The 9,811-nt window shown below is 38.0% G+C and overlaps 2 protein-coding genes across 3 annotated transcripts; one reads left to right on the top strand and one right to left on the bottom strand.

Annotated features, from left to right (window-relative positions):
* Positions 1 to 670: 670 nt before the first annotated feature.
* Positions 671 to 4,353, top strand: mlx (MAX dimerization protein MLX). 2 transcript variants are annotated; one of them, XM_079564593.1, is made up of 8 exons: positions 671 to 741; positions 2,048 to 2,084; positions 2,192 to 2,281; positions 2,810 to 2,919; positions 3,100 to 3,202; positions 3,274 to 3,373; positions 3,565 to 3,766; positions 3,844 to 4,350. In XM_079564593.1, the coding sequence occupies exons 1-8, from the start codon at positions 703 to 705 to the stop codon at positions 3,898 to 3,900; spliced, it is 738 nt and encodes a 245-aa protein (XP_079420719.1). In that variant the 5' UTR covers positions 671 to 702; the 3' UTR covers positions 3,901 to 4,350. The 2 variants fall into 2 exon arrangements, with proteins under 2 accessions (XP_079420719.1, XP_079420718.1); XM_079564592.1 differs by having other exon boundaries at positions 688 to 741; positions 2,045 to 2,084; positions 3,844 to 4,353.
* Positions 4,354 to 5,033: 680 nt separating this feature from the next.
* On the bottom strand, positions 5,034 to 8,720 carry psmc3ip (PSMC3 interacting protein). Its single transcript, XM_079564603.1, has 8 exons — positions 8,652 to 8,720; positions 7,290 to 7,390; positions 7,124 to 7,213; positions 6,924 to 7,035; positions 6,606 to 6,751; positions 5,441 to 5,494; positions 5,304 to 5,363; positions 5,034 to 5,219 (listed from the first exon to the last, which is right to left on the bottom strand). Exons 1-8 carry the CDS (start codon positions 8,668 to 8,670, stop codon positions 5,163 to 5,165), a joined length of 639 nt encoding a protein of 212 aa, XP_079420729.1. The 5' UTR covers positions 8,671 to 8,720; the 3' UTR covers positions 5,034 to 5,162.
* Between the last annotated feature and the right edge of the window lie 1,091 nt (positions 8,721 to 9,811).

The following is a 9,811-nucleotide window of genomic DNA, read 5'->3' as shown; positions in this document are numbered from 1 at the left end:
CTACAGTGGAGGCGCAGCTCAGTCGCAGCACTTACTTACTTACTTACTTACTTACTTACTTACTTACTTACTTACTTACTTACTTACTTACTTATAAACTTGTATAAAATCTCTAAAGGGTATAAAAAAATGTACAATATTGATATGCACTAGCCCAATACCTTGTTTCTCAAATGGGGTATTCCCAGCAATACTTGAAACTGTTGGAGGTGGAATAAATCAAGAGTTCATAGAAAATACTGTAAATGTTTGTGGTAAATCTGCATAGGCTGTATTCATGCATCTAATGTAACATTCGTTCGAACTTGTTTCTCAGACATTGCTGTAAATAGGTGACAGGCTTTTTTGTCTTCAAGTGACACTTGCCCTGCTAAGTGGGCTCCTGGACTGCAAAAACACAGTAAACAATCAAAGCGCTGTGCCAAGGCGCCACCCTGTGGCTAAGAGATGGCACTACATATTGTACAAGAGCGTTGCCTTCAGGTGTGTTCGGTGTAACAGCTGCGCATACATTCTTAGTGAGGTTTTTAATTGTACCAAAGACTAATAAAATATTCTGTTGTCCTAAATAAATGCTTCTGATGCATATATACCAAACTATTACAAGTTTGAAAGACTATTTAACAGTTTTAAGGGCCAATTAACAGTAACTTTCCAGCGTGCTCCTGAAGGCAGCAGAGGTCTTGGGTTATTTTGCTGAAGATGACGGACCCAACGACGTCTCCTGAGGACCACTGGAAAGTAAGTAGTGGAACTGAAATTAATGCGAAATAACACTGGCATTTGAGTTAAGCCGCTTTATCCATCTGAACAACTCGGAGATTAGTGTCAGATTTAGTTTTTCACTTGTCTGATAAAAGTTATGCTAGCACAAAGGAGCTTTAGCTTTGTTAGCCTCGAAGCTAGGTAGATAGACTGGCGTTTGCAAGTGTTGTTCTGTCAGGGCTTTTTGTGAAGAAAGAACAACGTTACGCATTGTACTTGTGCATAACAAAAAGTCTTTATGAGAGTGTGTTTTTAGATTGTCTATTTGAGATTGTGTAGTTGAAAATAATAAAACATTGAGTCACGTGAGTCTTCTAGTGAAACAAGGAAACTGCCCCCTGCCATAGGTGTACGTATACATGGGTTATTACCTGCATGACTAATACATAATAAACAAGACACAATTTATGTGACTATGAAAATATTGATTAATACTCAGTTTTTGCTGTTGTTGTAAAATGGGGTTTGACAAAGTAATTTTTAAGGGGGATACAATTGGGACAGGCCAGGCATTTAATGAGAAAAAAGTGTATTATATTTGTAGGGCACAGTTTGTAGGCCTACAAAAAATCATTAAATCCTTTATTATCCTTTACGCTCAATCAAGAGAGTGTTGTATTTCTTATGTGTCAAACAGATGAATAGACTCATGGGAATACAGAGTGAACCTTTATCTAAACTGGATGATTCTCTTACAGTGACAGGGGGTTGCCTCTTCGCCTCTATGTACCAGAATGCCTAAACTGATCAATATATTGGTCCACTAAAGACAACAGTCCCCTTCTCTACCCGACAAACTATTTTATTAAAGAAAAGTAAAGTTATTTGGAGTCATTCCAATAATTAATATATGTAAATACTTAAAAATGAGACAGTTCTCTTCCCCGCCTGAGGTCATGTAGTCATTCAACACCGGTCTACTATACTGTATTATATTAAATACAAAAGTCGAAGAACTGACTTCAATTCAATTTTAGTTGTCAATCTGTTGTTCACTGTTTACAAAAATGCATTAAGCCTATTACAATCCACACTGTGCAGCCTCGCTCTGAGTAGCATCTGTGATTACGAGGCTAATTTACAGCAGTTTTAAATCACCTTCGCCTTTGAAATTGGGCAAATCGAGGGCAGTGCTCAGCAGGGGTCAGCGCCGTCAGGAAGCCAGGTTATTGCTTTATTGTCACTGAATTCAGGGCAGCACACGTTTCCTCATATAATTGCAGCCTCTCAGACTTTATTCTGCTCTTTTTCTATCCTCTGTCGACTGGCGATGGCTCAGCAGACAGACGGTGCCTTCAGCGATGGAGGGTTTGACCACAGTAAGTTCATTTCTAATCCTCAATATCATCCTTGTGTGTGGCTTTTATAATCAAATATGAACTGTTTTGCTAAATGTCACCTGCTGTGTCCTTTGGATTTCTTGTAGGTTTGTTTGCTGAAACGATCAGAAAGGACCCGGTGGTTTCCAGGGCAAACAGTATCGGCTCCACAAGTGCCTCTTCAGTACCAAATACAGGTATAATTGACTCCTTCATTTTGAATGCAGTTTATGTCTTGAAAGAGCATTTGGGTGATAATTCCACCAGGAAGACTTGGACAGAAACAAAAGGAGAAATTAGGAAATGTATACTTTGTATCTTATTCAGTGATTTCGCAGGGCTCACAAAAACAATAATTATTATTTAATGATTTGTGTCATAAAGTAGGCGTTAATGTAATAATGTAAATATGGACAGCAGTCAACTTTTGTTTTACTCCATAAGTTCATCAAAAATACAGAAATGGTGTCCCGAAATACATTCAACTGCAGATTTAGCTGAGATCTGTACATTTATTTGTCGATCACTCCTCCATTCAGAAACAATAAACCCATTAAATAGATGTATTTGTGGCAGTAAAACATTTTTTTTTTTACATAGAATTAAATTTCTCTTGCTGCTATGCATACAAACCCTGTCATTTGATGCTCAGACCTTGGCTGAAGACATCGGCGAATGAGCGAAGGAGAAATGCATGAGTAAAACGTCCTTGTTTCTTTTTGTAGACGATGAAGACAGTGACTACAGACATGAGACGTCTTATAAGGATTCATATAAAGACCGACGGAGGCAAGCGCACACTCAGGCGGAACAGAAAAGAAGAGACGCCATCAAGGTGAGCCCATTGTGCTTCACAGATATATTGCAAATAAATTACTTGAAGTTAAAATGTGTTCTATCCAATTAATTTCTCATTTGTCAACATAAAGCTCACTAACATATTTACTTACAATGGAAAGAACAACCGGCCTCTGTTTATTTACCTGTGACTAAAAGAGTCTGTTCATAACTACAGAAAGGCTACGATGACCTTCAGACCATAGTGCCTACTTGCCAGCAACAGTCTGAATTTGCGGTGGGCGCACAGAAAATCAGCAAAGCAACCATTCTGCAGAAAAGTAAGAGGTTTCACGTTATGTTTAAACAGGACACACGAATGACTCATTTCTATATGTCTGGTGCTTTACAGCAATCGACTACATCCATTTTCTTCACAAAGAAAAGAAGAAGCAAGAGGAGGAAGTTTCTCTGCTTAGGAAAGAAGTCATGGCGCTAAAGATTATGAAAACGTAAGAGATCTAACTTGACCTCCATTACTGATAAAGTAACGGACACTTGAAGCTGTACATGGGTGAGATCTGTTAAACTGTTACAGTCTTGTGGGGTGTTTCCAAACCCTGACGACAACATGCGTGAGATCTTTTTTTTACTGTGTTCAGTGTGAATTCTTCTAACCTTCCACATCATCTACTCCTGACAGGAATTATGAGCACATAGTGAAGGCCCACCAGAACAACCCGCAGCAGGGTCAGGACCAGGTCTCGGACCAGGTCAAGTTTAACATCTTTCAGAACATCATGGACTCGCTGTTCCAGTCGTTCAGCAGCTCGGTGTCGGTGAACAGCTTCCAGGAGCTGTCCGCCTGCGTGTTCAGCTGGATCGAGGAGCACTGCAAGCCTCAGGTGAGAAGATATTGCAGATCACATGCATATTTTTTGAGTAGGCTTGAATAAAATAAAACGTTTGTCTTCTATTTTAGACATTGAGGGAGTTTGTGGTTGGCGTCCTACGGCAGCTCAACGGACAGCTTTATTGACTAGTGCACTGTGAACTCATGGACATTGCACCTTCTCTGCCCTTGAGGGCAGAATGAAAACCTTTTAACGACCTAGGGTCACTACACATCTTACACATTTACACTCAATGCAGCCTGTCAGTGACCCCAGGCTGCAGTACCTCAACCCACCACACGGGGCTATACTTACATTGCTTTATAGTGTTGATGTTATACAGTATTTCGATTTCCACTCATCCAAGTAAAAGGGAAGTTATCAGTCAAACTCTCATCCGTGCCAGTAATATTGTTTTAATAACAGGGCTTGGCATAAACATTTGCCAGTCAGTCAAATACCGCCACACTTCGTGGTTGGTTAACGACTCATAGTCACTGGATATTTTAGCAAGATGGATTTTATGCATATTTTATCATAAGAAGTTCTCCTGTTCTTTTTTTGTACATCAGAGATCACAGGAGGCTGCCTGGGAGCCGCATCAGGCCCAAGCAAGTCTCTAGTTTCATTGTTTCTCTTATGAAGAGTAGTTTTGTTCTTAAAAGGTTATATTTATTACAATTATGTTTATGTTAAAGAGCAGCTGGCCCCCAGTCCCGCATGCAAATATAATTTGTGACTACTGGTGTACAGTATTATTTTGTATTCATTTACCAGGCTCAGAAATGGAGAAAAATCCAAAACATGCCAGTATAATCACTTGCAACAAAAAAAACACACAATACAATTCTTGCAAGTATAATTTAAAGGCCAACTGTCCTGTAAGTTTTGAAAAGGACACGTATCAGTGGCCTGTGTGAAAGAAAGTTAATGTCAAGCCCTGTTCAGTTGTGATTTCTTTCTCAAAATCATGTACAGGTACTTATCACTACTTAACTTTTTACAGTGCAATAGTAACTTTTGTGACGCCTCAACCCTAATAATAGGGTTATTCAATGCAATTATGACAAGCAAAGTCTGTTGTGCATCATAAACCTTTTTAAACTATTGTTCTGCTGTAAATGGGGAACGATGGGTTTATAGTTTTACTTCATAAGCTACTTGTGGCCTTGATCACTGGAACTGCCCTAATTATTCAAATACATGTTTTATACAAACCAAGTGCTGTCTTCTCTTTATTGCCTACTTGCTTAACTTCCTTTCTAAGTATTCATTTGTTTATTTATATTACATGTTGGACAGATATAAAGTACATTCAAGTTGAAAACAAATCCATCTAACTAAATACACAAATGGTGACTTTACATAAAAAATCTGGCAACTCTGAACAGCTTGTAAACATCACCATTTAAATATTTGGGATAACGACTTTATAATCTTCATCAGTCTCTACACCGACTTCTTCCTGCAAACACAAAACAGGTTGTACATAGTGCGTAGGGTGGGAGATGAATGCAAAAATAAAATGTGAAACGGGCTTTCCACTGACCAGAAAGTCCTTTTTGCTCTTTGGATACCCCTCCAAAATGGAATTCATCATATCAGACGCCTAAAGATGACAGAGGGAACATGTTTGGCACAGTAACAGTAGAGGTCATCTCGATTTGTAGAAACTAAACACGTTACCAATCTCTTTCTCTTCTTCCACTCTTTGACGTACAGATTTCGCTCTTTGTAAACCTGCGAACATGAGCAACAATTTAAAAAGTCATTAAAGCTCGGCAAATGGTAGAAAATGTAAAAGATGGTGAAAGATAAATCTTTTATTGACAGCACGGACACAAAATCTTAAATATAATTGTGTTACTACAGTGAGAGGAAAATGTGAGCACACTGTTCGGAATTTCATTTGGATTTCAAATGTGGTCCGATCTTAAAGGTGCATTATGTGGCTTTTTATGTGGAAAAAAAAGATATTTGTGCATATTTGACCTTGTAGTGACCAAGTGGCTGTATGAGTGATCAGCATGGAACCTTCACTTTCCATCACAGTGGTCTCTACAAGGCTCCAAGTTCAATTGTTTTGTAGGTTTTCTGGTGAGAGGGTCGGCCAGCAAGTGATCTTGGAGCGTTGTAGAGACCACTGTTGACCACTCATACAGCCGCTGGGTCACTGCAGTGTAAATACACACAAATGTAAACTTTTTTCCCCACCTAAAAAGTTGCATAACGCACCTTTAATTATAATCACAAGAAAGTGTAAACGGTGTCTGCTAAAACTTATACCACCCAAACATTTACACTTTATCATGTTTTTATTGGCCATAACTAGGGATGTGTACCGTTAAAAAAAAATTGATACAGATATTTGATACTTTAACGATATTTGGTTTTCGATACCTATACTAAATTATTTGTCATTTAGAACCATAAAACAGATGAATTATGTTAATTTAGTCCTTTTCCTTCCATTTTTCTTTTGCATTTGTATCATTTGTTTGAGGTGAAACAACCAAGAAACCTCCAAACAACAAAAGTTTTTCTTATTTTTTCCCCCATTTTCAACCATTTCCCCCCCCCTTAAATTTCACCCTTTTTAAAAAACTTTTACCCCCAATTTTTTTCATGTTATTTTTCCCAATTTTTCCCAAATTAAGCATAATTACCCACTTACCTTTCCCAACTTTTTTCATTTTTTTTCCAACTTGTCCTTTTTTTTATTATAAATTTGGATGACCAACAGCATCAAAACTTGAATATAAAGATTTTATGAGCAAGGTAGGCATAAATTAAATCAATTCTAAAGTGCTCATTACATACACTTTAAGCTTCTACAACCTTTAGCTTTTACCTTCTCTTTCTCCTCTGGCGTGACGTGATTTGTTGCAGACTTTATCTTTTCCAGCCTGGTTTTGTATCCCGCACACTCCTCTTTTAGTTGTTTGTTCTCTTTTGTTATTTCCTCTGTTGTCAAAGAGCTGTTCAGTTCCTTGAGCTCTGTAATATCAAAGACCGTTACCAAACACTGATGGCACTGATTCCTACTGTCCCGCGATCTGTTCAGGGTTTTCTCGGGAGTACTGAAATGTGTGGACCATTTACGTCCAATCTCTCCCAAAGCAAACTCGAGGAGAATGCCAGCGTGAATAGAAAGTTGAAGAGCACACACCTGAATCGAGCTGCCTGCAGTTTTGCGTGAGAGTCTGTAGCTCTGCATTGAGCGTTGAGATCTGACTGTCCATGTCCTTCAAGCCTTGATCGCCCACATCTTTGAACTGGCTCTGTGAAAACAAATCAATGAGTGGAACCGTTAATAAGCTATGAAATGCAGTACAACATTTCCCCATGTTCAATGAAGCAAACTTGTACTTGATCAGCAAAATAGATTTTCTGTTTGCCGTATGTTTTCTCCTTAATCTTTCCTTCAATGGCGAGCAGCTCCATGGCTTTGACCACGGCCTAAAACACAATACAATGTATCCGTTAAACAAAATGCAGTCCAAACTTCAACATAATTATATTAACAACACTATACCGTTTTGCCGAAACCATGTTGTTTCTGTAAATTACAGAAGATATCCTGCGCACTGTATGGTCTGTTCTTCTCATTGAGATAGGCCAGGATGACAGAAGCACCTAAAATGATAGAAAGATCACAGGTGGGTAGAGCTTAGTGCTACTTAAAGTGCTGTATTTACTGTATTTACATTACAAGTGCATGACACATTAGACAAGATATTTGCTAAAACATATTTAATACAATTACCTTTAAGATTTTACTAAAGATTGTACCTAGTTTTACCATTTTTGATGTTTCACTTGCTTATTGGACACCAACAGGAAGTGACATAGATGGAGGACAACAATTTTAAACTGCTGCCGTGCCAACCATGTTATGTTGATGGGAAATTAGTCAAACTGCGATGGACCTTTACATATATCTATGCCACTTCCTGTCAGCAGCATAAAAATAACGTCTCTGCCCGACTTTTCTTCATTAAAATTGCTGCTTGACTGAAATAAAATGATAATTATGTTGTAAGTCATGTTTTCAAAAGCATTAAAACCTGCCATATGCACTTTAAAAGTAAAGTGCTTGGTGCTCCTTCTGAGAATATAATAAAATATTAATATTTCCATTCAGTACAGGCTAAAAAAAAATACATAAACATTTCTTTGATTTGTCAATATTTTGGGAATGTGATGTCAAATCGCTAAGCATTATGGGATTAGCAGCAATTGTAAACTAATGGAGATTTTAAAAGTTAAAATACTAGAGTTATTGTTCCCATTAAAACACTTGGCCACCACAGTGTCTTACATGTATCTACCAGCAGTAACCCAGCAGCTAATGGAGTTGTTCCACGGCTTTTTATACTGTTTTTTAGCTAATGTTAGTCAATGTAAATGTGGGCTAACAGCTGCAAAGATGGCGGATCTCCATGGTAACTCTCATCTCCACACTGTTTATTCGACCCAAGAAGATGCTGCTTCGAAAGGTACGGAAAGTTTTATGTATTAATATTTGGAAAAAGGCGACTTACTGTGTAAAAATAAAACAAAAAACTACTCCACTATGAAGTAGGCTACAGCAACTTTTAAAGAGTTTTCTACTCAAGCACATCAATGTGAGTGACTGCTAATTTCGTTTGAATCAAGTCAAGAGTTAAGTTTTATTTCGTCACTTCGTAATCATGTGGCATCTGAACGTAACCCGTAAAGTTACCCTCAATATTTATGTCGGGATGTTAGCACAGTCGGCTGTTTACTACTAGCTCCCTCTGATGCCGAGGCTAACTTTAATGACAAAATCGGAAAATGCAACTTGTTATATGATGATCGAGGCAAGCATAGTGTACAGACAACAATACGGTCCAACTAAAAGGCTTAAACTTACCACTGTCCTTTTTACTCATCGCTAAACCTCTTACTCTTCCCAGTTTACTGAAACGAGTTTCGCGGGAGCTGTGCGTGACAAAGATCGTGTACGCCACAAGATGCATCACTCCGATAGTAGGTTTTGCTCGTAACTTATTTTACGTACAGAACGCCCTAAAAAAAAAAATCCGATGCTTTAATTGCAAACTCTTTATTCAATATAATTTGTACATCAAACATATCAAAACCAGGTTGAGGAAACATCACATTGACACGCAGATCCCATAGAAACCTAAAGGAGAAGTAAGTCCTCTTTACCAAAAGGTTTATCAAAATAAAACACGAGTTGAAAACAAGTCTAATATTTTTAGATTGTGCAAGCTATGTTTTAACCCCGTTGTCAATATTTAAAACTTAAACCCCAGCAATTTTCTTAAAACTACCCATTTCTTCTCGATCTCTGCGGTGGATAATCTTCATTTACTTTAAAAGTGCTGTTGCTAAAACTGACACAACTTGTCCTTCAAAATAACAAAAATAATAATAATTTTGCCTGATTTGTAAACATATTTCCCAATTGAAATACCAGCAGTAGGAACATCAACACAAGGTCAGCATCATGTAAACTACTGAGAAACGTGGGGAAAGTTGCAACACACAACTTGCATAAAAGAGTAAAAATGCCTTAAAAGACCAGAATTAAAGGGAAAGTATTTGGAAATACTAACTTTCTTACACACAATCAAACAAAGCTTGCCTCACCCAGGTCACACGTTTATCTATACAGCATCTTCCAAAACTTTCATCAAGGGTTTGCCCGGTTCATAAATTATCTTCTCGTGGTATGGATATCCCTATATCAAGGAATATACTGTGTAACAAACAGAACTCATACTGAAAAAAATATAATAACCCGACAGGATCACTTTAGATAACTGGTTATGAATCTCTCAACAACCCCGTCTCATCACATTATCTTTTACTGTTGAAACGGCCATCTGACGTCAAAGTTCAGATGCCTTTTTCACCTTTGCTACATCCAGGTTTCACTCTAAAGATGACAGCACATTTAACAGCAATGTGTTCAACTCAGCCAGAGGAATGTCACATTTGGTCCCATGTGTAGCCCTGTCTCGATGGCAAAGTAGAAAGGTAGATTTGTGGGCACTGCATTAGGTA

The sequence above is a fragment of the Gobius niger genome, assembly GCF_951799975.1.
Source record: "Gobius niger genome assembly, chromosome: 10".
In the NCBI taxonomy this organism is placed as follows: domain Eukaryota; kingdom Metazoa; phylum Chordata; class Actinopteri; order Gobiiformes; family Gobiidae; genus Gobius; species Gobius niger.
This window is presented reverse-complemented; position numbering and strand designations above follow the sequence as displayed.

Excerpts from the sequence above, each read along its gene's own strand:
- mlx (XM_079564592.1), top strand. The coding sequence starts at position 703 with ATGACGGACCCAACGACGTCTCCTGAGGACCACTGGAAA. Across the intron at positions 2,085-2,191 it reads CGATGGAGGGTTTGACCACA|GTTTGTTTGCTGAAACGATC; the intron begins GTAAGTTCATTT and ends GATTTCTTGTAG. Across the intron at positions 2,920-3,099 it reads AAAGAAGAGACGCCATCAAG|AAAGGCTACGATGACCTTCA; the intron begins GTGAGCCCATTG and ends TCATAACTACAG.
- psmc3ip (XM_079564603.1), bottom strand. Across the intron at positions 6,752-6,923 it reads CTGCAGGCAGCTCGATTCAG|AGCTCAAGGAACTGAACAGC; the intron begins GTGTGTGCTCTT and ends TTGATATTACAG. Across the intron at positions 5,495-6,605 it reads CGCCAGAGGAGAAAGAGAAG|GTTTACAAAGAGCGAAATCT; the intron begins GTAAAAGCTAAA and ends TCATGTTCGCAG.